Source organism: Amblyomma americanum, chromosome 9 (assembly GCF_052857255.1).
Source record: "Amblyomma americanum isolate KBUSLIRL-KWMA chromosome 9, ASM5285725v1, whole genome shotgun sequence".
Lineage (NCBI taxonomy): Eukaryota > Metazoa > Arthropoda > Arachnida > Ixodida > Ixodidae > Amblyomma > Amblyomma americanum.
Window position 1 is genome coordinate 10,937,158 of NC_135505.1, and position 26,930 is coordinate 10,964,087.

Genomic DNA, 26,930 nt, shown 5'->3' on the forward strand with positions numbered 1-26,930 from the left:
TCCATAGCCTGATATGAAACGACACCACAATGACACGAGGTATACGCAGCACAAAGGAGCCAGCAGAACAGCACAGAAGAGGCATGAACGAAGAACTAGTTGAGGACTGCGTGCCTCCCCCTTTGATGACCATGAATTATCAAGCATCCATTTGAGCTGTCGGCAGGAAAAGTAAAAAACTGTTCTCCGACAGAAAACAACAAAGGTTTATTCATTTCTTCAAAAATGACAGGTACAGATGACAGACAGGTGTCTGAATTCGTTCCTTTGATATTACAATGCGTTTTGTGCACATAACAAATAACACACGGCTACAGTTGTCCCCATAGACGGCTGTGGCTGTGCATAGGTACAGCTGCTGAGACAACACCTCTCAGAAAACAGTTGCAATACCAGTGGTCATACCAGCTGCGTAACTCCCCATAAGGTTAACAGGCCTCAATACACAGTAGAGAAATAAGGGCTGCTAGGTGGCACTTTGTTTTCTTTTTAATCTGATGGTATGCTCACGAGAGGATTAACATCCCAAAGGAGAGTTCATTCAAGGGCCATTGACCAAGGGTCTGGACATTCTAAACAAACAAGCAGAGTGCATATATGAGGTGTCCAAGATAACCCTTTGCAAAATACTAGAGCCATCGCCGCCCAAAAAGCACTGAAAATTCAATCAAAGTCCGTTCGCTCTTTCCCTCAAGGACCTTCTCATCCTCTACGCTGGGTCATCTTCAAAACCTTCACGAAAGGTATTCCATTGGTGCGTCGTTTTGACTGACGGGCGAAGGGTGGGCACAGATGGTTTTGTCGCGTCGTTTGCGCGTTGCACATACGAGTTCCGTAGCCTTCCATTCTCGCACACGCATACAAGCCCCCCCCCCTTAAAAACAAGCTTTTTAGTTACTCGTTCCAGTTCATGTATGCCCCAGCGTGTTCTGTGCATGTGCCATGCTGTGTGTCACAAAGGCTTCCACTCACTCACACAGTCGACAGCTCTGCACACACACTGCTTCTCGCTCATCCATCTTGTCTACACTGCCACAGTTGTCTACACTGCTACACTGCCACAGTGGTTTTCCTAGGCTCCCATTGAAAGACAGGAACTCAGCAGCGGAGGAAAGACACAAAACACATAGAACACATAAACACACACAGAGAAGTGCGAATGCAAACGTGCATTTCCAAGAAATGCCGGACGGTTACCAGGTCTGTGCTTTGCCGTGCGTTTCGTTTCCAACCAAAGCTACTCCCACCCTCTGGTCGTAAAACGACAAGGAGGCCTTACAAAACAAAACACATGCATGAAAAGGAGGCTCCCTAACTGGGGATGTACTGACAAAAATAAACAGATTATGAAAAAATGCGCTCGTTAAAATGTTCAGGTGGTCGAGTGGATCATGTCTCTCAATCATGCAGTGTGCTGAGAAAATGCAACAGTGTCGCAGGATGTGCACGCAGTGACTGGAGTCAAACCACATTTCAGCACAGATTGCCAGAAGATTATTATTAGAAGATTGAGTCTTGTTTGGCTTCAGCGCATCGGCCTTCCAGAAAGAACGGTCAAGAATGTGGTGGCTTGCAGAAGATGCTCCACTCCGGATGACACGATTGTAAGACGACCTATTTTTAAATTTGAAAATTCGAAGTGGGGGGGGGGGGGGTCGACTTACAATCGAAACAAAAACATCGCACTATGAGTAAAGGCGAGACAAGCGAGATATCGGGCATGCTAAAGCATGGTGGCATTTTTTGCTGCGCGGCTCTATCGCATCGCTCTTGGGGCTGGCTTCGAGCAGCTGCTATGTCAACGCACAAAACTGGCATACCCTCCCAGCGCGCGCGGCGGCCGCCGATGGCAGCTATCGATAAGCAGCAAACTGCCGCCCCACACGTGGCTGCTAACTGCGGTTGCTTGATAAGCGGTGGCAAGCCCGATAACGCAATAGCGTTCTATGGGAAGCTAAGCGTCCAACAAGTTTTCTTTTTACTTTAAAATGCGCGCTCGGCGCTTAAGAAAGCATCATGGTTGATGGAAAGGCCGCTGTTCTAATCGAGGCGGCACCCCCAATCAGAACAGCAGCGGTGCCGGGGAGTGTCAGTAGCCGACGGAAGAGCCGACGCCATTCACCGCTTAGCTTCTTTTGGCTCTAATGCATTTGAGTACTGCCGGTTGCGATTCACAAGTTTTTAATGAAGTGCTTCGTCAGTCATCATTTGTGCTTCAGGTCCGGCAAGTGACCGGCGCTCATTCACGGCTACATCTCACGGCTCCCATTTTTACGCCAAAGAAACGAACAACTACGCGCCGGGTCACAAGTTCGACGTTTCGCACATGGGTGATACAGGTGTGGCAGCTGCAGCTATGCAAAATTTCAGCTGTTCCATGCGATGTCATGATGTGGCTATTTGCGAAGTGCGGGATTTCACTGCACCGACGATGTTAGAATGACGAGCTATAGGACCGCAGCAGCGATCACGACGGTAGCGCTAGTGAGGACGATGGCGCAAGTGTGGACGAGTAGTTCAGTGACTAATACATTTTCGTTTTGGAATGTGCCCACAGGCGCACCCTCGCACGGCAGCGCCCTCGCGTGGCAGCCGATAGCGGCTGGCGATAAATGGCGGCCGCTGGATAATGCTATCGCGTTCAACTATTCAAAGCCAAGCTTTAACAACATCAGAAGTTTTTTTTATTTTCGGAAATGTGATTTGGGGGAGTCGACTTACATTTGAATCAACTTACAATCATGTAAATACAGTACGTCCACGATCCAAGACTACTTCAGGCAATGAAGAGCCTCTTCAGCTGCGGGTGAAGGAGGCTCGGGGAAAAAAAAAAGCTTGTCGGTACACTGCGAGGAGACCCAAGGAGCAAAATAAGAGTGTTGAGAGACCCTGCTTCCCCCCCCCCCCCCCTCATGCAATGTCTCGGGCAGCAAAAAGCAAGAAAAGAATTCTTTTCAAGGCGGAGCCATGACGTAGACATGTGATGTACGCCACCAGACACCACGCCTCCGGCTAACACTGGAGGAGGAAGGGTGAATTTCTATTGTGGAGCCCTACTTGTTTTTGCGGGAAGAGAGAAAATCTCGGGGAAGGAATGGAAGGAGAGCAGCTTGGCAAAGTAGCTTGATTGCGATGCAGTCACTATGTTATTAATGAGTCTTTTCAAAAAATAATTTGCAGGCCGCACCTCGTTGCTAGAGAAGTAGAAAATATTTTCAGACCAGAGGGTGGTCAGTGGTCAACGGCAAAAAGGAAGCCATACCAACCACACCGATTTGCTCACACAGAATGCTACCAATATATTCTAGAAACCAGGGAGGGAAAAGATGCTCCTCATAATTTTGTGCATGTGGCGCCATATGTGTGAAAAGGCTGAGCCAGTGGTCAGGTGGTGCTCTGTCCGCTCCTAGAATCGATGATTTCGTCTGTCCATGCATTGACACACCATCGAGATGCGGTCACTTTCAAAGCAAAGTTTCACAACTGGTATGATCAAAGAGCAAAACTGCTGCTGATCAGTTGCCAAAGGTGTCACCGTAGGGCAGCCAGATGCTCTTGGGCTGGGTAGTGTGCTGACTGACCGCCAGCCCATCCAGTGGTGGTCCTGGTCAGTGCTGTCTTGCACTGGGAACACCCAGGTGCGCTTGTCGCTGTGCGAGGCTGCATACTCTAGGAAGCAGCCGAGCTGTCCACCTGGCCATGGTACCAGATGGCGCTTATGTCATGGTGCTCGGCCAAGGCCCGCAGCAGCACAGGTCGCTCCTTTCCTGACAGGACGTTGACCACACCTGGTGGCACATCAGATGTCTCCAGGATCTGTCAATGAGAGAGTTACTGTATAAGCTTCCTGTGGGTAGTGCAAAGGTCCCGCTACCTTTGTTCTGAGAAAACTATCGTCTCAGCAGTCAATGAGTCAGCAGGCTCCACCAACACCTTTCTCAATTTCTGGAATGCATGCTATAACTGCAGCCCAGTGCTTGAAAACACAACAGTTCTGCGTCCAACACAGCTTAGAAGGGAAATAGTTGAAGGCATCGAAATTGAAAGTGCCGGGATCACGTTTGTCAGAGAACCATCAATATCGCTTGCAGAAAAAGACATCAAGTACCTTAGATATAAGTAAACCACAGTTCACCCAGTTTCATACCTAAGGTGACGAGATAACCAACGCGATATCATAAGCCTTCTAGATGATTTCCTTTTGTTGTTAAGAACGGTCACTGTATAAAAGCAGCATTCTTTCAATAAAAAATTGGAGTTGTTAGTAGCGGTTCAGTCCTGTCCACTTCGTTTCCTTTGTCCTCATCTTTCTGCACTAGAAATAGAAATTCGGCCAAATATGCACCAAACTAGCCTTCTCATACCTACCTTAACAAGTTATCAATGAAAAGCTCCATCTCTTGTAAATGCCATACTTCACCAGCATCCTACCTATGCCATCCCATCTATGCCTAATCACTAAAAACACTTCTAAGTGGTACATAAGAATGGATATGTCTGCCTGTTGCCTCATGTGAACAAGGGAGCCATAGCACTCCCGAAATGGCATCTTTTTTTTTTTTTACCGTGGTGAGTCATCAGAGAAAACTTGATCAATCACCGCAGCCCTTTTTGTTGATGATAAGACAGGGGTCATCATAAAAGTTTGGGATACAAAACCAACTTTTCGGTAAGAATGTGGACACAAAAAAAGCAGACTTCCGGTACCAGTCGAGTGCTGAACAGTGCAAAAAAAGGAAAAACAGCACAGAAACACAGGACGAAGAGAGAATATGACGGCACAACAATGCGTTGACTATCAACTCTTTTTTTATTCCGCCAGAAGCATAATATAGCTGGAAAAACATGTAAACAGCAAAAACACAAAAAATATAAATAACCCCAACACAGAATCACTACAGGTGCTTTGAGCAATTCAAACGGATAGATCACTCATTTTCTTTTCAAGCAGACCAGCAGATGGCTTGCTGACACAACTCTGGCCTCTCCAGAGTGCTTGGAAGATTTCCCTGGCTTTCTTCGGTGTGTATTTCTTAAGGACGCGCGTGCTGTCCACAACAGGGGTGCAGTTTTTTGAAGGGTATTCCTTGCAATGCCTGTGCCGTCCTGTGTTTCTGTACGTTTTTCCTTCTTGAAGATGCCTTAACTCAGTGCAAAAGCTCTGTAATACATGTACAGTAATCCCTTGTTATATAGAAATGCTTTACTCGAAATATCGTTTTATTCGAAATTTCTTCTGGTCCTGACCCAAACGCATGCATTTTAGGCCGCATTACTCGAAGCGCACAAAGAGCTTGACCCGCTTAGAGCGAAGTGGCGAGCGGAGGCATCTCTGCGGTGGCGGTGACCCTTTTGTGCATGCAGTGTCAAATTAATACAGCCGACGAATTAGACTCAGGCAGGCACAGAACAGGCCACAAAAGTACAAAACCTACGACCGATGACCTGCCTAGTAACGAGTAAGCGAGTGCCGAGTGCCCCCAGCTGTTTACAGCGGATGCGAACGTAAGCGCGCCCGAACCGGTCGCAATCGCGTCGCTGGTTTCCCCCATGATAGAATCCAAATGAAAATAAAATTTTCGTGGCGCTTTGCAATGCCAGGAAACCGCGGTCTCTTGGATGTTGAAAAATGGCCAAAAGACCGTGGGCGGACTTGCGACGTAGCATTCTATGGGGTGCACTCGGTGAGCAAAATTTTACCGCTCTAAAGAACATTTCTGGCACTGAAACGTGCCAAAAATCACAAAAGAAGTATCCCTCCGATTACGAGCCCATTCACGCTTGCGAGTAGCGAGCGAGGTGAGCTTTCGGCAATGAACTTAGCTACTCCCTGGCTGTTGTATTCGTTGCTAAGCCTAGCTGTTTCACATCTACCAAAGCAGACGAAACTCTCGAAAGCGCGCGAAAACGTCATTCCCAAGAGTTTTCGCTTCAGACGAGAAGGTGACCCGCAGGTCGCGCTTGCAGGTGTGAACAACGGTGTTGTCGAGCTGCTGCTGCCTGGTCGCAAAGCGACTGCTGGTCGCACACCCTTTGCCGTGTTCGACGCGAGGAGCTACGTTTTAACAAATCGGGAAGACGACTTTGGGGAAGCCAGTCTAGAAATCTACTTGCCGCTCGTCATAATCGGCCTGCATCGCAATAAAAACACCGCCCCTAGCTTGGTTGCACTTTTGACGGTGCAAATAGATTGATAACTTGCCGAAAACACAAAAAAATCCGTGCGTCACCAGCGGCGAGTCAGGCTGTCAACTATGGGGTCACTCTGTGTCCAGCCGGCCGGGAAGGCGAGCTTCTGTGCAAGCTACATGCAGGCGTTATTCAAGTACGCAACACATTTCCCCAACCCGAGGCACAGAGTCGCAGCCACGGCAGGTCCGGACGAAATAGGCAACTGCAGGCACGCTAGGAAATAGTTTATTATCCTAAAACGAGGTAAAGCACACTGCGGAAGAATGTTCTATCCGTAAAATAGATGTTCACTAGCTCACCAGGTCGTTGACGCCGTCTGGCGTTGGTGTTCGGGGGCCTGCGGGCAGCGAAAAGGGTCCGTGGGGCACTTAGGTCAGGTCCGGCAGCGAGTCCCCGCCGCGCGTTCTCCCCTTTTATCCCCTCGGTCATTGCCTCCCTAGCAGCAAATCGTTGCCGTCAAGCTTAGGCATGCTACCCTCTCCGCAGAAGGCAGTGCGCTGCCGTGACGTCACGTCAGTGCTGGGGCAGAAATGAGCAGAGTCGCAGGGGTGCCTTCTCTCCACATTCCTGGTGGCCAGCGCGCCCGTGTAAGTCATGGTCGCCGCTGGCGCGAGGGACGAGGATGGGATACCAGTGTATCCCACACAACATGGCAGGTCAACGCAACCACGGTGTTTCCCCGCCGGTTTTCTCGAGCTGGTCATGCTTGATTCGCGCCATCCGACTAGACAAACGGTCTAAGTGTGTGGTAGGGTCATTGAATTTTGTTTCTAGACATCTGTCAACGGTGCGAACACTGACACTAGAACTGTAGAATTAGCACAATGTCAAGGACAACGATGCACCGAAAAACTCAATTGCAAACTTCACAGCTGTACACATCGGAAAAAAGAAACTGCCCAGTAATCATGCGAAGCCCCTATTGCAAAACCGTTCAGTTTTCACGATCGAGCTGTGTACCTACGATGAGCGGCTAATGCTTTTTTGAGCACAACAAACATAACCTGCCTTTTTTGCACCTGAATAAAGTTTTGCTTCACTGAATACATTGTATTTTGACTTCCTCGCCATTGCGGCGCAATTAAAACTCGACTGCTTTAGATTTTCGCGGGTGGTCGTTTATATCGAATTAGCGCTTATAACAAATTTTTTTGCCGTCCCGCTGACTTCGTTATAACGAGGAATTTTTGTGTGCTTTGGAGCTGCATGACTGTTTCACGAATGCAAAAAAAAAAATGAGCAGCTCTAGAGGCAGAGTCACCCAGCATCCAAAGATGGCTAAGGCCATGGTGCGGACCAGAGCTCACCTGGCAGAAGCGCAGAGCTGGCTGGGGCCACTCTTTGGGGGCAAGCACGACGACAGAGTTTCCGGCTGCGAGGGCTGTGGCCATGGCCGAAACAAAGTTGCTCAGCAGGCAGGAGTCCTCCGCGCAAGCGATGCCAATGACGCCCACTGCTTCATTCACACGCACCACGGTGCCCTTGGTGGCGGTGCTCTGAAAAAGTGACATCTGCTCTGGGCTGACCACAGGGGTGTGCAGCGAGTACTTGAATAGCTTGTGAATAGTATGTTGCACTGCATTGTTCTATGTGCACTGTTTGAACCATTCAGATATTAATGATTCCTGTTCATCTGAGCCAAACACGCACGGCATCCAAACACCACTGGTTCTCGTTAACCAACTCACGCTGCTTGCCTCAGGCAGAACAAGCGCATGCAGCCAATGCACTGATGGAGTTGGGGATGCCAGCCTGTGCAACCACACAGCGCACAAAGGGCTTCAAAGATGCTTGCATGCATAGCCTCAGTGCATGGAATGTAGACGGCGTGGATGTATACCTTTTTCAAACCATATCTGTGCACTCAGCGAGCAGACAACATGCAGACTGCTAGGCATGAACGAACACATTAAACGCGCTCTCTTGATTGGCTGAGGAGGTCTCTGCCTTTGCTAGTGCTGCAAGTTAGTTAAAGGGACAGTGAGGAGAACTCTATCAATTTTTTTTTTGTTAGCAAAATCTGATAGTTCGGCATTTCATGGCTTTGTTGCCGCTTGTCTGGGAGCGAAAGATGCATTTATTTCAAAGAAATTTGGGTAAGAAGTTGAAAAAACTTTTCCTGCCAATCCGATTCAATCTCGGAGCACTCTTATGACGTCATGGCGCCCTCTTATGACGTCATAGAACGGAGTGACATGAAACATGACGTAAACGCAGACTCCGTGATTTCTGGCAGCTAGCTGTGCTGTCTAGAAGCAGCCGAGATGAAAGGTACAGCCGCCGCACGTTGAAGGCATATATCGGGGGTTGCTACCGTCGCTTCGTTTACGTTTGCACCAGTGTCTTGCCAGCGTTACAATGGATCCCGTTCCCGAACACGACGACGAAGTTCTCACAAAAACTCCGGCCTGCATTTCGGCAACATCAGCCCCACAGAGCGTGCGATGCTTCTGAGGGAGCACGGTTAGGTTAGGCACCGGCTGGTCGTTTCTCCCTTGCGCCGTGAGCAGCCGTTGCAAATTAAATATCATAGCCTCATGCGGGGAGTAACGAGGGGCGAGGACAAGGTCGGGGCGTCGCGCCCATCGGAGGCTGGCCGGGGCTTTGGGGCCAATGGATTGTGATTCCTTGAACGGTAATGTTGCATGGCGCAGCAGGAGGCGTCGAGGTCTCCCACGGTTAAAAGGGCCAGGTTATTTATTTATTTTTTTGCCACAAAAAACAGATGGGTGCTCAAAGGCGCTTGCATTTGAAGTTGGCGGCTTGAAAGTAAAGCCGACGCCATGACGCTTCAACGGGTTCCGCGCGTTTCCGGAGGTACGGGGCCCACTGGATCAGGCTCTTTCGCCCCCTTGCATGTACCTTCAGATGTGTACTGTGAATGGATTAAATTAGCTGAGAGCTCGAAAAGAATAGCTCCGCCCAACTGCCGAAGCTAATCAATGGAGCCGCGAATAAATGAGTTGGAGGAGAGTGGAGTCACGGTCTCTCCAGGTTCCAAATCTCTTTTTAAAGCGAACTTGCGATTTTGCCGTGGTGGTGTTCCGAGGAGGCACATAACGTCACAACGCGCGCCTCGCTAAGGAGCCGCACCGGTCTGGCCGGGCCGGCGGCGTACGACGTGACGTCGGCGCGCAGCGCACGTGCCTTAACAGAGCCTGCGCTTAACCGCTAACCGACATATTCGGTGGCGGCACCTAAGGGAGCCACTGAAACCCCATGCACACTCACTGAATAAAAAAAAAAAACCTATGCCGAGGCTCGGAATCTAACCAGGGCCTTTGTCATTTGAGGCGGAGACGCTATTACTCAGCCATGACAGCTCAAGCTTTAACCATGAATAAAGGCGCATCTAGTGAATGCACTCTTCCGATGCAGAAGTCACCGTGCTTTCGCTACGTATATCCTGGCCTAACAGAGCTAGGCCATCAGCAATTTTTCTTAACTGCCTTGGACCTCGTCTCCCGCCCCTAATAAACGATTTCCGTTAAGTAGTCTGAAGTTGACTGGCACAGCCGGGAATGTTTCGCTGGGCGAGCGTACGAAGACCCAAGTGCTCTTTATACTGCTAGCTGCCTTGTATGATCCCCGACCACCGTGCCATGATACTTTTCCTTCAACCGCGGCGATCATCTGGCCAGCCTTAATAGGCACCTTTAAAGGTTAACTAGCACTTGAAGCGGCACTTGGACTTCCTCTGCTGTTTGGCGCATCTAAATCGAGGCGCGTCAAAAACAAAACCACAGGGCACGCAAAGCTCATAGATGCAAAGCACCATAACAAATTGAAACTCTCCTGGCCGCCTGTGGCACCGTAAAGTATTGGTTTTTTTTGCTTCCAACATTCAGGTTGTCTTTTGCCTGTCTTCCTTGTGTGATAAAAGTGCACTATCGGTTTCAAAACAAAACTTACTTCAATATTGAACTGCGCAACCTTCCTTTGTCTGCCTCAGAGACTCGTGGTGTCCATGGAGGAAGGAAAATTCCTCCAAGGTGGCGTCTCTTGTCCTATGATGTCACCACGTTTGTACATGCGAGATTGGCCTGTGTCGGCGATACCTGTATTTTGGTTCTTGCTATTTTCTACCTTACAAGAGCTTTGTTTTCAGTAAGAGTGGCATTTTTGTGATCAGGAGCTGGTATTCTATCGATGCAAGCCAACTTCAATTTCTCCTCAGTGCCCCTTTAAAGGATGCAGTATAATTATGATTCTCTTGTCGTCATGCTACAATTGAAATGCCCACAATGCAGTGGTGGCCACCTGTTAGCTGGCTAGTAGTGTGTTCTGGGCTGAATCCTGCAAGTGGCTTGTTGTGGTGAATCACCAAATTGGAGTTTGTACCAAAACAGGTTTAGTCACTCTCTGGCTCTCGGCAGCGTGACCACTTATGAACGCCCATGTGACATGTTGTCAGCAGTGACAGCATGGCATGAAAATGATTCTAGAAGCAACTGCCCAATCAACTCAGTGCCTAGGCCTAGCTTTGCAGCCATCAAACTAGTTCTTCTCGAACCCTTCAAGCTGGTCCACATAGAAGTCTGGCTTCGAAAATTAAGCTGCAGTCAATGGACTACAAAAAGCTTCTCAAGATCTCCAAGTATGTAAGCCTGTAAGCTTCTTCTTGGGCCTGGATGCTCGCCTACTCCTTGACACGTTTTTGCTCGATGCGGCCTTGTTGGCGCCCTACGACACAGTTGTCAAACGTTTCTCCGAGCACTTTGTGCATCCTGCAAATATAAATCTACGAGTCGTCCAGCAACCTGGTGAGCAGCGTCTACACATCGCACTCCCAACTCAGCAAGTTAGTCAAATGATGCAACGCTTGGTTCGCGACAGGTTCGTTGTCGACGTGCGTGTCTCTTGGAGCAGCTTTGCTGCTCCCTAAGCAAGCCAAGCTAAGCAAGCCAAGCTGAATGCCCTCTGGCTGCACGCTCTGGAATCACCTGCCAAAGCCAAGTTTATGGACGTCACAGTCGACAACTAATCAGCTGAATTCAAAATAGACTCAGGCACTGAGGTCTCTGCTGTCCCAAGTGACTTCCGTGGAGTTCTGACCAAGCTCGACAGTGTTGATGCAGTGTTGGCAGGGCCTGGAGGCCAACCTCTTCATGTGTGAGGCTCGTACCTGGCACGTCTACGTTGGCAAGAGAAGACAAGCTCTCAATGTCTCTACAAGTCCCTCTCTGTACCATTATTTGAAGACAACAAATTACTTGGTGCCGTGAACACTCCTGAGCCAACACTTCCCGCTAAACTGTTACGTGGCCTTGGCACGTTCAGAGATGAGCACACTATTCGCCTAAAGCAAGATACTGTACTGTTCTCACTCAGTGCTCCTTGACGGATTCCAGCCTGCTGCATGAAGTCATTGGTGTCGTATGTTGTATTGATAAACCAACTCCGTGGTGTGCCGGACTTGTGGCGGTGCCTGAGAAGTATGGAAAATGCAAGCCAAGCCAAGTCTAAGCAAGCCAAGCTCAATGCCCTCTGGCTGCACGCTCTGGAATCACCTGCCAAAGCCAAGTTTGTGGACGTCACAGTCATCTGACCTGAGCCGGCTGAACGAGGTGCTTCTTGAGGGAATGCTGAACAAGTTCTTGGTCTCCTCGGTGAGGCTGAATGCGACTGCAAGCTTCCACCAGGTCAAGATGTCTCTCTGGAACTGACAACTTTCATCACCCCTTTTGGTCGCTACTGCTTTTGCTGACTACCCTTCAGCATCACCTCAGCTCTGGTGCATTTTCAAAAACACGTGGCCCGGATCCTCAAAGGTCAGGATGGTGCCGTAAATGTGATTGATGACATCCTTGTCTCCGGACGTACCCAGCAGGAACACGATGCATGACTCAGGCAAGTGTTGACTCGTCTTGCAACTGCAGGCATCACCTTACACCAAGAAAAGCGTTGGCTTGGGGTCTCTGTATCACTGTCTCAGCACAAGGCTTAAAAACAACCATCTAGTGAATGCAGGCCTCAAGGCCTATGACAGCCACAAAACAGAGGTAAAACCAGATGGACAAAGAGGCCTTGGCTGCGGCGCTGGCCATCCAGAGGTTTAACGAGTTCATCAGAGGCATCACCTTCGCTGTGGAAACTGGTCACCTTCCTCATGTCGTTGTTTGGCAAGATGAAACTTGATGTGCTTCCTTCGAGGGTACAACGACTCAGGCTCACGACAACACCCTATAAATTCCAGATGTTGTATGTCCCTGGAAAATTTTCTTGTACCCCTCCCAGGGTGCATTCAGTAGACGGTGTGGAACTTTTTGCTACAGAAGTCATGGCTTCCGCTCCAGAAGTGCTGCCTGCGAACATATAGGACGTCAAGAAAGCCCAAAGTTGTGACGGAGAGTGCAATAAGCTCATCTCTTTTTGACAGCATGGCTTGCCAAAGAAGTAAAACATGCCCCTTTACAAAGTTTGTGTCAATGAAAGGTGAACTTTGTGTTTGTGATAACCGGGAAAGCTTGGAAAATGCTGGTTTTTTTGCTGCATGTTTCCGCAACGAGAATGTTTCCGCATGGTTCTAGAGATTTACTGTTTAAAACGTACATTAGGTCTGTGCTAGAATATGTTTGTATTGTATGGGACCCGCTGACAAAGACCGACAAACAGAAAGTAGAAAGAGTTTGGAACTCAGCGGCCTGCTATTTTTCTGGGAATTATAGCAAGCACATTAGTGTGTCTAGCATAAAACAGGAATTAGAATGGGAACATCTTGAAGTGAGTCTCCTTGCTGTGTGGTGTCCCTCGTTGGCTGCTGTTTTATGTGCATTATTATCAAACTAGCTTAGATTCAGATTATCCTGCTAAGGGTTAAATTTTTTCATAATAGCAATATTACAATGGAATTGCTATTCCTATGAACATTTTCCATCCACATTACAGATTCGAGCCAGTTAATCATACCCACAAAGTTGAGCGAATTCTGGTCAAGAACCAATTTGTTCAAGGATGGAATGCTTTAATGAAGTCTCCTTGTTTTGTACAACCTACCCAACCCCCGCTGTAATGCCACACGTGGCGCTGTGGGTAAGTAAATACCTTGTTTCTTGTGAGCTTGCCCAGTGGTTACAAAGCATACTCACCCTAACTGAGCCGGCATCCTTGTCGCAGGTGGCAGCCCAGTAGAAGAGGCGGCGGATGCAGGCGCTCACTTCTGCCTCGCATGCCGCTTCAGGCTTGTTGTTCATGTTGCGGATAAGAGCCACCATCTCAGCCTTCCGCAACTGCAGGTTCTCTGCCAGGTAGAACAGCACCTGGGCCCGGTTGTGGGCCGACCGGGATGACCACCTGCTCAGGGATGTTGGGTTTAATGGCGCAAAAGCACCTAAGGCTATTATGCATCAAACTCAAGGTATAGAAAAAATTGTTTCCTGTAAAATTTTACAAAATTTTGAATAAACAATGGTAGTGAAAGGGCCTAAAAACTTGGTTCGTATTACCTAGTGATGACTAAGGGCAAAAATTATAGAAAAGAATAATATTAAAAGCATTAAAGAAGGCCGGATAACCTCAGCGACATTCCTTGACTGAGCAAGGATCTTCAGGCTCTCAACAAACCAAATAACGAACTCAGCCTTCATCTCGAGAATGAGAAAGTGGGTCAAGTGTGGTTAAAAGGTCTGGTTTTTGTAATATTGACACGAGGATTGGAAGTAGAAGAAGAGAGAGATCGCAGCCTCTAGAAGTAGACGACGCTGAAGTGTAGGTTCCGTTTCTCTGGTGCCCTCGTTCAGCCGCTGCAGTTCCTTTTCAGTGTAACAACTGTTACAATATATTGACTACAATTTATCAAATCTATAGTTCGTTAAAACATCTGCTGTTTTGAAAACTTAAAAATACATGAGAAGTCAACAAGTGCATCTTCACCCAAGAGCAACATTGGGCGTAAAGGATTGTGTTCAATGTAAAATGGAGCAAAATAATTTTTTCCTTAATGTTTCAAGTTTTGTGCACGAGAATAAAATGTGGCTTACTGTGAGTTCATCTCCATGTTTTTCACATAGGGGTATGTGCGTCCAATGCCAAGACGATGAAACATTCCTGATGCCTGCATGATTTCCATTCTCTCAAGATGAGCTTGACGAAGTGTACTTTGCTGTTTACTTTATTTTCCCAATACGCTTGCCATTTATATCTCAACTCAGTGTGTATAAGCTTCATGCAGTCTTAGGCATAGTAGCAGCGCAAAAAAAACACACACAAAAGAAGAACTAGACACCGAGAGACACGCACAGACACCGAGAGGAACGCATCAGCCTCTGTGCGTGTCTCTCGGTGTCTAGTTCTTCTTTTGTGTTTTTTTTTTTGAGCTGCTACTATGCCTAAGACAAGCAACCAACTCGCCCAAGAGCTCGTTTTCTTAATGCAGTCTCTATGTGCCATATTGACTTTGTGATTACCGCTGCACGCTTGTGAAGCACGTGTCTGCTCTCTCATTTCTCTCTATCCCGACATGGCTTGGCACCCAGCAGAATCTTATCCTATGACCGTGCGTTGTGATTTTTTTAATGTTGTGTATTGTGCTTCTGACTAGAGTTTCAACTGCATTTCTAGAATGGAGTGCATGGAGTAAGTAGGCTGAGTGAATCAGTGTAAATTATGCCATTTCTGATATTGTAATTCATTATTCTGCCCACACCTACACAGATAACATTCAACTGTGAAATTTGATGCACAATTCGGCAGTCTTACTGTTTTTGCCCATTTTCCTTGTATTGCAGCACTCCTGACAAATTATTTTTTTTTGAGCCATCTGTGTAAAATTCTATGTAGTTTGCACATTTTTCATCAAGAGTCAGATATTGCTGCGGTATGTACTCATGTGGCATTTTTTTTTTGCAAAGGTGTGTTAATGTGAAGTCACACACAAAGGGTAGGCTGTACCATGGCAGCAGTGAATTGTGTCTTGGGGCAATTTCATGTAGGGAAATCCTAACTGTTGAACTTTATCTTTGAAGCATAATAACAGGGGTCTTATTGATTAAGGCGTATCACTGAAGAGTGTCTTGACTATGAGATGTTTCTGTAGGGAACTTATTTTGAGCAGGTCGCACATAAGCATTGTTCTCCTATCTGAGAGGGGCACTTCATCTGCTACGACTATTCATGCAGGATGCGCTAGCTGAGAGATGCAAACCTAGGTTTTGCACTTGGTACTGATGGAAGAAATCCAATTGTTGGTTCAATATACCATTCCTCGAGTTCTTCGACCCCTGATTTCTGGTCTGAGAAAAAATTCTGCACAAATTACCTTTCGAAAACAAAAATGTCACAATAATGGAAAATATTAATATCAATATTTCGGACGAGCGTCCCATGCCGAACAATGATTGCATTAGCTGTTTCCGGGCGCTACAGCAGCCTTCTTTGAAGAACGGGAAGCTCAGAGTAAAATACAACACGAAGAACGCCTGAGGAAATTGCATGATAGCAGCTTTCCCAACCAATGGATTGGGCAGGGGGGAGCAACAGCGGGGCCTCCTAGATTTGTCACCACTAGATACGATAAGAACGAAGTTTTCAATACGGAGCCAGCAAACAACAAAGACCTGAAGGAGCGTATTCAACTGAAGGACCGCATTCTACTGTGCATCGCAATGGGTGGTAAGCATTTTGAACACGTGAGGGGAACTGGTTTGTTTTCATCCCAAATACTAGTTCTTTCCTGGAGTGCCCAAGTGGGGCTGCAACCAACTAAATCCATAAATGGTACAAATTTCATTCATTCCTGTTTGTTATACAACTAGAAAGTGCTAAACATCTGGGGACACGGTTTCCTAATTAAGTACTAACACCTTTTAAAGCACGGAACGTGTCTGATGCACCACACAGCAACCATATTGAGCCAGCTGGTACGGAGCACCTAAGTGCCAAAATTGCAATGTTTTCAGTTAGAATCTTTTCATCTACGTAGTCATTCTCATTTATTGTAGCAGTTAAGCCGATACCGCATAAAGGAAATAGACACTTGACAGAAATACTACAATGCATGCCGATATACTGGCACTATTTAACATTAAACAGTAATCTGCACGCTATCAGAGAAGAGTACCTTTATCCTTTTCACGAAGCTAGTGGCTAAAATATAAAAGATTAAAAAACTCTTTCCGGAGTTAACCAGACAAGCAGAGCGCCAGGTGTGCTTACCGGTGTTCCCAAAAGAGACGGCTGCGTAGCAGATGACTACTATAATTTTTCTTACTCTGAGCAACGAAGCAGTCGATAACACCAGCCACGGTCTAAGCTGAGCACCGAGGTTCTCTAGCAAGTAAACTTAGCACACGCATTTCGAATTCATTACGACATGTCACCAGAGGATGCTTCGCTTACGCCATATTTCCGGCGCTCCTCATGCGCTCAGTTTTGGTCGTTGTGCGGGAAAAGCGCTGAAATTCTTTGCGCTGCAGGGCTCTAGAAATTCAGTTTTTCTTCATTTCAAAAACTGATATGACAGTCTTGTTCACGGCATCAAATTTCCCTTTGGGACTAACCACCCAGCTACGATAATTAAAATGTTAATTAGTGGTTTTTAATTATTTAGATAATTAGAAAGGTTTTGCAGCATATTGTTTCTGCCGCGCGGCAGAGAGTGTGATCCTACATTTATTTTTTTTTGCTACACTGCACCGAATATTTTCAGGAATTTTTGCACGCGTTCACTGAATATTGTCACCAACAAACGTAGTATGAAGCTGGAAGCACAGCCGCTTTCTGAGGCGAGGCTCGCTGAACAGCCGCGCTCATTTGAGACAAAGAAAACACTCGGCCACGCGCTAGGAGACAAGGTTTGGCCCCCAGGTGGCACCGGCAGAGCGTCAGCAGTATGGCATTGCCCCTTTCCCTTCCAAGAGGCATCGACTCGATGGCGCACGTGCGGAAAAAAAAAATGTAGGTAAGGCAGCAAGTTAACGGTGCGAGTGTCTTCGGCCCCGGAGGTGGACAGTGGAAAGGGGCTAACAAAAGTAATAGCGACAGGGACTACTTTGGACGTCGGCTGTCAAGAGGACCGGACAGTTCCTTGAGGAAGCACCTCGTAGGTCACCGCGCTATGGCGGCGTAACACCTGTTAAGGGCCTCAGTAATGGCGAAGAAGCTTCTCAAAGCGCCCTCGCAAACAAATCTGGCTCCACAACCTGACTTGGTTGCCGGGCGTGTAAATCCCCTCCCTGTGGCGGAGGTTGTAACGCTCGGCGTCGCGTTTTTGTTGTCGTCGGATTCGCAGTCTAGTAGTGTCCATTCTAGTAAGAAAAACCATTGTCTGCATTTCTTCTACAACAGATTGACAATCATGAGAGGGTCACCTTAAAGGTCAATTTTTTTGGTCAGAGTATTTTGTTATTTGCTGTATACCGAGCACCCAATTCTCACCCCCAATTTATGAATAATTTATGTGAACATATGGCTACTTTTACTCACGACAAAATAATATTGACAGGGGATTTCAACTTGCCCGGCACTAGGTATTCAGAACAAACCACCCCTTGACCGCATGCACAACAGTCATTCTAAGTATATGTTTGACATAATGCTTGCTGAAAACATAATACAAGTAGTCAACGAGCCTACTCGTATTACTGACTCCTCTAGTTCTGTACTGGATCTAGTCTTTGTTAGCCATTCAATTGAAAATATTGATGTGACTGTTGAGCCTGGCATATCTGATCACCAAATAGTGTGTTTTTCGTGTGTTTTCAACGCTTCACGCGACTCCCTGTCCGTACAACCTGAAACTGTGAAAGATTTTTCATGCGCAAGTGATGAAAGTGTGCTGGACTATCTTGATCTTCGACTAAGTGATTTTAATGGGTCTGAACGTCACTGTACTATGGCACCAGTTTAAGAAGATATGCAGTCATTGTCTCGGAAATTTTATCCCAAACAAAATCAGGAAGCGTACAAAACCAACACCTTGGATTACATGATGTATCTTACAAACCAAAAGGAAACTGAAACGTTTGAAACGGAGCGGCGCCTGCCAGCGCATCAATGATCGTACACGGGCCTCACTTACTGAAGCTGTGAGCAGTGCCAAGCGGCACTATTTTCAGGTTACTTTGCCTATCTTTATAAAGAATAAGCCTGATAAATTTTGGAGCCATTTATCCAAAAAGAGAAAGCCCGTAGATCAAATATAGCATGGCGGTGCTATAATTCATGACAAGCAAGTAATCGCGAATCATTTTAAGGAATATTTCAAGAGTGCTTTTTCCATTCCAGTCAGACATGCGCAAAGCAATGTTCTCCAACAACAAAACGACGATGAGGGTGACTTGGTGTCTTTGCCTGGTGTCTGTGCAATGCTTCTGAACTTAATACTACGTTCGTCTCCAGGACCAGATAACATCCCCAATGTTTTCCTTCACTGTTACGCTGAAATGTTATCAAAGTTTTTAGTCATTATTTTCCGAGCGTCGATTTCATCGGCAAACCTTCCTTCTGACTGGAGAGCGGCTCGTATAGTCCCTGTGCTCAAAAAAGGCAACTCCACCCTCCTCCAGAATTATCGCCCCATTTCATGGCTGTAATCATGTTGTAAGATGTTAGAACACATCATTGCCAATTAAGTAACTGAATTTCTAAACAACAAAGGTTTTCTAACTCCACTTCAGCATGGTTTTAGGAAAGGTTACTCAACTGTAACTCAATTAACTTCAGTTGTGCACAGCTTTGCAGAAATCCTCGATAGATCAGGCCAAGTGGATGTAATTTTTTTAGATTTTACGAAAGCGTTTGATCTCGTTTCACATAACAAACTAATTTGTAAACTCAAATTCGCTGGTCTACCTTCTTTTTTAATCAAATGGATTACTGCATACTTCACTGACAGAACCCAATTTGTTTGTGTTGGTGGTCACTCCTCGCGCTCTCTCCCGGTAACATCTGGAGTCCCTAGTGGAAGCGTCCTTAGCCCGTTATTATTTCTTATCTATATAAACGATATTGTTAACGTTATCACAGAACCAGTTCAAATTAGGCTGTTCGCGGATGACTGCATTTTATTCACAGAAATTAAAACTCCGAAGGACCAAGTAGTGCTTAACTCTAACCTCAACAGCATTAACAATTGGTGTTACAGACAGGAGATGAAACTAAATGCCAAAAAAACAGTTTTCATAGAATAACTAACAAAAACCACAGTCTATATTACCAGTACCGCCTATCATCACGGTGCCTATCAGAAGTAACGCAGTACAAGTACCTTGGTGTAACAATAACTAATACCTTAAGTTGGAATGCTCACATTTCTAACATTTGTGCTTCATCCTTCCGTAAACTGTGCTTTCTTAGATATAAATTAAAACGAGCCCCTTCCGCAACTAAGCTTTTACCTTATACATCAATCATTAGACCAAAATTAGAATATGCCTGTACAGTGTGGGATCCTTTCACTAAAACTAATATCCATGAATTAGAAATGATTCAGCGGAAGCAGTTCGTTTTACTTTTTCTAAATTCCGCACTACCGATTCCCCTACAACTTTAATTAATGTCAATGACATAAAGACACTGGAAACTAGAAGAAAGCTTTTGCGGCTAAAATTTCTGTTTTTGTTGAAAAATAACAAGTTATCAATGAGCCCGGACCCTTACTTAAAGCAACTAGTGACGTGATTAATGAGACATCGTCACGCCCAGTCCTTAACCCCTTATTGTGCCAGGACAAACTTGTACAAATATTCTTATTTTCCCCTCACAATAACTGAGTGGAACCAGCTTCCTTTGAGTGGACTAAAAAGCACTGAGATCATTGCCAATTTTTTATAAAGACTTTTGAATGTTGTATGTCCAGTTCTGGTGAAAAAAAAAAAAAATTGTGTTCAAGTTACCTATTTTTTGTTCGAATCACGCATGTGTTGTCTTTGGTTTGTTTATCTTTAATTTGTGTGCTAAATGTTACCATGCCTTGTATCTCTTGTATTGCCCCTCCTGCCCGGGCCTACCAAGGCTGGCAGTATTGAATAAATAAAATAAAAAATAAAGTCAGTGGCAACAGCAATATACTGGTTATTCATGGAGGACGCCGAAAATGGGCCGAGTAAGTCCATGCCAACCTGTTGAAATGGGAGGAGCGGCGGATCGATAGGCTGCTGGAGCCCGGCTGGTTTAGTTGGCGGCATCTTTTGGCACAGACACTCACGGTAGCTTCGTACATATTGTTGGACAACTGCACCAAGCTCGGGCCAGTAGTACTTTTGGCGTATCCGCAACAACATGCGGGAAAACCCGAGGTGGCCTGAAGGAACGTCGTCATGGCACGCACGCAGAACTTTGTCACTTCGTCAGTGTCAGCAGTGTGGCAATATACTATATGGCTGAAAGTGCGACAATAAAGGACACAGTTTGGTTTCGTACGCCTGGTGTGTGCTCGGCTGCGTGAATGCTGCTGCGGGCTGTGCACTGGGCTCGTGGTATGCGACAAACCTAAGAAGTGGCATTTCAAGCGGATGCATTAAGATTATTCCCAAATCTGATGGTAAGAGCGCTGCATGGGACAAGTTCCTCATCGTCGTTGAGTGTACAATGAATTCATCCGTGGGGCATGTACAGTACAGGCTGTTCTTCGCCTATAAGTCTTTTAAAACCGGAATATTGCATCTCCAGAGGCACCGGTGTAAACGTAGCCCAGCCAATGCAAGTACAATAACTTCTTTTCTGAAGCTGCCAAGCTCACAGCTTCCAGCATCTACGAAGGATAATTTAACTGTAGCTTTAGCACATTTCTGTGTGAAAGATATGTACTCATATGACATAGTCATCGGCAGTCGGTTTGCAAAAGTAGCCAAAGAGTTAATCTGCATTGGAGCTCGAAATGGAAATGTTCAGGCTGATGATGTCCCTCCTCATCACACCACTGTTTTGAGAACAGTAGCCGATTTAGCAGTACAAGTTCGGGGAAACTTAATGCCGGATGTTGCCACAGCTATGATCGAGGGGCGCTGTGGGACCACTACGGGCATGTGGACAGATGATTTTCGCAAAGTGGCGTACACGACAGCTACAGCACATTCCATTGACAGTGAGTGGTGCGTGTACTCCCACATTCTTTTTACTTGCAATTTTTTGCAGGACTCGAGAAAACATTCGAAAATAGTTTCAAAACTGTTTTTCTAAACGGGTGATCAGAAGGCTAGGTTCGTGACTGACCAGGGTGCGAACATCATGTCTGCTCTCCAGCCCTACAGCAGAACGAACTGCTGTGCACACCTCCTCAATACTCTTCTTCGGTACACATTCTCTGAAGATTTTCGTCGCCATCATAATAATCATAATCATCAGCCTGACTAGGCCCACTGCAGGGCAAAGGCCTCTCCTATGTCTCTCCAATTAACCCTGCCCTTTGCCAGCTGCGCCCACACTATGCCTGCAAACTTCTTAATCTCATCCGCCCACCTAACCTTCTGCCGACCCCTGCTACGCTTGCCTTCTGTTGGAATCCAGTCCATTACCCCTAAAGGGGTTGAGACATCAAACTTTTAGGCTACAATAAGCTTGTCATGGGCTTCCTCTGCATGTAATGTCACCCACGGTGCAGTATTGGATGCAACAAATGCTTAAATATACTTTAATTCAGCTCCAAAAAGTCCCTAAATGCTCTTTCTCACGATCTAGACATATCGCTAGCGTTATAGTCGGTGACGTAGAACTGTAGAACCATATCAGTGAAAAGCCCACACACAGCCCAGTAACGTGACGTACTAGGAACAGCGATGCACTTCATTGGCGAGGAGCTGCGTCGGCGACTCGGCGGTCAGTGTGCTGATCGGCATACACGTATATGCCGTTGCTGACGCACCAGCAGGCACCATATATTGGCGGCCAAGCAAACGTCGATGAGTATAGTTGATCTTGTTTATACCTTCTCTGTACAACGAATAAGCTAAATGAGCGACTACATTTCATATGTTCACCCTTCGGCTCACCAAGAGCACGAATAGCAATAGCCAGTTCTCTTGGTTCGTATGGTTACGTAGCGGTCAGCCGCAAAAAGAGATGCGATGATCGATGGCAATAAGGTGCTTTTAATGGCCGCTAGCCTAGCGCAAGCGCTCCTGCCTGTGCCATTGCACAGTTCATCGTCTTCTTCGTCACACTACCCGGGGCCACCGAGCAATCGTCCCGATCGGTGACGCGCGAAGTGGTGACGGGTTTAAGAGGATGGTTGGACAGGAACGAGAAAGTGGTGAGGTGCTGGCCGCCACGATGAAAGAGATGGCTGAATGATTCCTGGTCCACGAAGCGTCCGTGCCGCAGGTTGCCAGGAGCTGACGGTCGGGGCCCCAGGACATGCCGAACGGCCTGGGCAGAAGACCGGTGTCTTCAGATGTAAGCGGCATCTCGGGTCGGTAGCTCAGGTCGTTATGTCGTGTTCAGTTTGTCGTGTTAGGTGGTCTCGGCGGGGAATAGGGCAGGGGACTGGGCGGGGGGGAACAATGCAAGGACAGTTCGGGTCTGAAAGGCTGGGGCAAGGCCGAGTGACGCAGGCCAAGAACTCACGGCCGACGCAGGATGCCGAAGCTCCAGGACCAGGCTGCCGATGATACCTCGCATGCTCCATCAAATGTTACGTGGCGGCCAGCCGAAGAAAGAGACGTGACAATCGATGGCAATGAGGCAATGAGGCGATTTAATGGTGGCCGCTAGCCTAGCGCGAGCGCTCCTGCCAGCGCCATTGCACAGTTCGTCACGTGGAACCGGCGTGGAACCGGGGCGACGATGGAAGTGCCACTCACGCATTTTTTGCTGCTTGTGCAGGTTATCACCGATGTGGCTACGAAACAGCATGCCACCCAGCTTAGCATAAACGGAATGTGCACGGCATCGACAGTCTACAGTAAAGCGTCCCAAGGCAATGACACTTGAGTAGGCCCGGCTCATCTCACCCTGAGCCATGTTCTTGGTTTGTGGCCCGGACAGCCCGGCCGTGAACACTCCCTCCTCAGTAGGTGTGTAGCAAGCTAGGGGAGAAAATAAGTGCATGGTTGGAAGCACAGGTAGGTCCCCCCAAAGGAGCTAGGTGATGAGTCGATAGGCTGATGACCTCTATTGGCTGGGTCACACCACACATACTTCCGGTGTCTGAAAAACCGTGAAAAGCACTCGACGGTTAGTAGCTGGCAGGTTGGAAACAAACCCTCAAAGTCGTGGAGGGGCCCGAGGTAGCTGACCCAGGGTTAGGTTCTCCTGTCTCCGGCAGTTGAAGCCCCTAGCGTTTGGTGGGCGGTCAAGAATGCCGTGAGTGGGGCCGCACTATTCGGCAATCTTGACGCCCTCCCTGTCCTGTCCTGGCCAGTCAGGCCAGCAATTCAGTCAAGACATTCGAAGGATCAGCAAAGAACTCACTGTGCCCATTCCCATCCCTATGCCCATAACCCCTTTCCGGTACCATACAACCTATCCATTCCACTCATCCTCTCCGCTACGTCCCAAGGGAGATCAGGGGAGTTTCCCCGGGCCCGCTCCCTCGGCTGCGGGTAGCTATTAAGCTTCCACCCCCCCCCCCCCCCCCTTCATTTTTTGTTCCATTTTCCCCATCTACGGGTGGTAAAATTATACCACTACCCTCGGGCCTTTTTATATTATTTTCAGATTGGATTAAGCCTGTTATATGTCAGTGGTGCAGGCAGGGGCTTATTATTCTTCAATCTTTTTTGGTTTCCCCAACCACCTAATATATGTCCCCCCTATGCACTGAAGCCGACGTATTTGGAGTGGACCGGCTGTTGGCTGAAGGCGTGTTATCACCAGTTCCGAACTCTGAGTGTGCAACACCGGTGGTACCTGTTGTTAAGCGGGATGGTAGGCAGCGATTACGTGGGGATTCCCGTATTACCGTGAATGCTGCGACCGAGACAGAGCAGTACGCACTGCCAAGGGTAGAAGATATTTTCGCAAGTCTCAATGGGGGAGAAGTCTTCATCGTGTTGGACCTTCAGGATGCATATAATTAGCTGCAGTTGGACAAAGATTCCAAGAATCTTACCGGAGTCGACATGCACAAGGGTCTTTACTACTCCAATCGACTTGCTTTCAGCATCTCCTCAGCGACAGAAATTTTTCAATGCCGTATGGAAGCGGTGCTTAATGGCATTTCCGGCGTACAGGTGTACAGGGATGATATTAGTATTGTCGCCGAGAAAGAGGGAGACTACTTGGTGCTGACGCAAGTGCTGCAACAGCTACTGGACACACCCTCCGACTTAATTCGGATGAGTGCAAGTTCCGGGAGGAAAAGGTCCCGTTTCTGGGCCACTGCACTGACAAAAAGGGCCTTTGGCTCAATGAGGACAACAAGGCCACTGTTTTTAATGCACCTAAGCCACCATCGGTGAGTGAACTCAAAGGCTTCTTAGCTCTACTGAGTTATTATGGCATGTTTCAGCACCGAATGTCCACCACATTGGCACCCTTGTACTGGCCAAAGGCATGAAGTGGCAATGGGGAGGGAGGCCAGCAAGAACAAGCCTTTTCGGAAGCGAAGGTTCCTCATACATTTTGATCCAAGTAAGCCGATTCGCCTGGAATGTGGCGCACCATCATTCGGCATGGGAGCAGTGCTCTCCCATAGGATCGGAGGTGTAGACTACCCTATTGGATTGAAATCTCACACGCTGCATAAGGCTGAAAGGAATGACTCGTAACTAGAGAAGGAGGCGCTGGCCTAGGTATATGGCATCACACGGTTTCGGGACTATATGTACAGAAAGCCGTCTGTGCTAGTCATAAACCATGAGCCTTTAAAGGAGCTCTAAAGAGGAATCTGAAATCGTCTTTTTACTGTGGGAACTCGGTCTACACTGTCCGAGCATTCTTAGAAACATCAAATTATTGTCCTGTGCGGCCAATTTCTCTATTAAATCGAATTAAACGACCCGGCTCCCCCCTTTTTTTGAACTCTCCTCTGAAACGAGGAGGAGTCAGCCAATAAGTGGAGTTCCGTTCAGCCAGTCGCGTGGTGGCTTCGCTTCCACTTTTATTTTGTTTTTTAGGTTTCCGTAAATAAATAGTTTTAGTCGCAGACTACATGGCCACAAATTAGGTCCACAGAAATAAAAATATGTGTGGACTATTTGTTTCGCAGATTACTACGTATCACTCCACCAATGACAGAGCGGCAATCCGTCACGTGGCTGGCTGAAAGGCCCTGCATGTGTTGCCGACTCCTCCGCTTTTCGGAGGTGAGTTAAAAAAAAAGAACGGGAACTTGGGCGTTTAATTCGAATTAGTAAGAAAATCGGCCACACAGAACAACAATTCACAGTTTCTAAGACTGCTCGGAGCCCGTAGATCAAGTTCCCGCGGTAAAAAGACGAGCTCAGAATCCTGTTTAGTGCACCTTTAACAGGACTGTTTAGCCCGGATAAAGCAATTCTTCAGATCGCCGCCGCCCGCATCCAGCGATGGGCCCTGCTACTTGGAGACTATAAGTCAAGTATGGCAAAGGCTGTGAGAATGTAAACCGGAAAACGGTCAGAGGGAGTTGCCAGACTATGTTCTCTACATGTTGGTGTTAGAGCATGCGCCTATCAGTGTCCAGGAATTAGCGTCTAGCTCAGAAGGAGTCCTTGTTGCAGCAGGTCAAAAAGTGGACTGTTAAAAGATGGCCCACATATCTGGCAGAAGCGGCTTAGACCGTTGTTCCACAAGCATGATGAGCTGACTAAGTCAAAGTTTGATCTACTGGGGCCACAGCATAGTGGTAGCAAAAGCAGCATAGCAATTTCTTGAAATCTTGCATGAGACTCATCCAGGAACGGCGACAATGAAGAGCTTGGCCAGAAGCATATTTTGGTATCCAGGCATAGACGCAGACATCGAGAACATTGTGTACCATTGTCAAACTTGTTTACAAGCCAGTGTATTGCCCGCAGCCCTACTGCCACTACCCTAGCCAGAACCAAAACGAAAATGGTCTTGGCTGCACCTTGACTATGCAGGGGCTTCTGATGCTTGTGGATACAAAAATTAAGTGGATAGAGGCCATACCTATGAGCAGCGCTACTGCAGAAACAACTGTCGGGCCACTGAGGAAAATTTTTGCCAGGTTCGGTCTACCGCACACACTGCTGTCTGACAATGGACCACAATTCATTTCCGGAAGTTCGTGGCAGTTTGATATGTAGGAGTAGATGACTGTCTCGTGATCCTAAACCTGTCTTCCACTTTTTGTTTGCCCAAATCTGTTAGCAGAATCCTTATTGTTTTTAACTCTCGAGGAAATGGGCTTCACATCAAGCATGAATTGCCTGAAGAAAACCAAATTCAGTTTGCATTTTTTGCCATCGCATGTCTGCTAGACCTACTGTATTTACACGATTGTAAGTCGGCTTATTTTTCAATATTTGAAAATTTTAAGTGGGGGATCGACTTAAAACTAAAATGCATTTTTGCTGAGCTGCTCCGTCGCATCGCTCTTGGTGCTGGCCTTGAGCAGCTGCTATGTCAACGCGCAGAACCGACATCCCCACCCCGCGCGAGGTGGCCGATGGTGGCTGTCAATAAGCAGGAAACTGCAGATTGCGCCGCTGGCCCGATAATGCATTTGAGTTCTACACTTAATAGGCATCGTCCAAGTTTTTTGTAGTGAAAGCTACATTGGCCGCGATCTCGCAGTTTCGCCATGCTCGCATTCCCACCGTGGTCGCACCGCACCACGTGACCAACCACGTAACCAACCGCGTGACTGGCCATGTGACCAACCGCGTGACGAACCACGTGACAACTACCCAGACAAC

At 47.3% G+C, this 26,930-nt stretch overlaps 1 protein-coding gene across 1 annotated transcript in view; it reads right to left on the reverse strand.

The window, feature by feature from the left end:
• Positions 1-3,372: 3,372 nt before the first annotated feature.
• Positions 3,373-26,930, reverse strand: part of LOC144104677 (aldehyde dehydrogenase family 16 member A1-like) — a 161,347-nt gene continuing 137,789 nt past the window's right edge. Inside the window, 5 exon segments of the mRNA XM_077637816.1 lie at positions 3,373-3,583; positions 3,586-3,681; positions 3,684-3,816; positions 7,500-7,688; positions 13,281-13,485. Of these exon segments, the coding sequence (XP_077493942.1) occupies positions 3,516-3,583; positions 3,586-3,681; positions 3,684-3,816; positions 7,500-7,688; positions 13,281-13,485 (691 nt within the window). The 3' untranslated portion in view covers positions 3,373-3,515.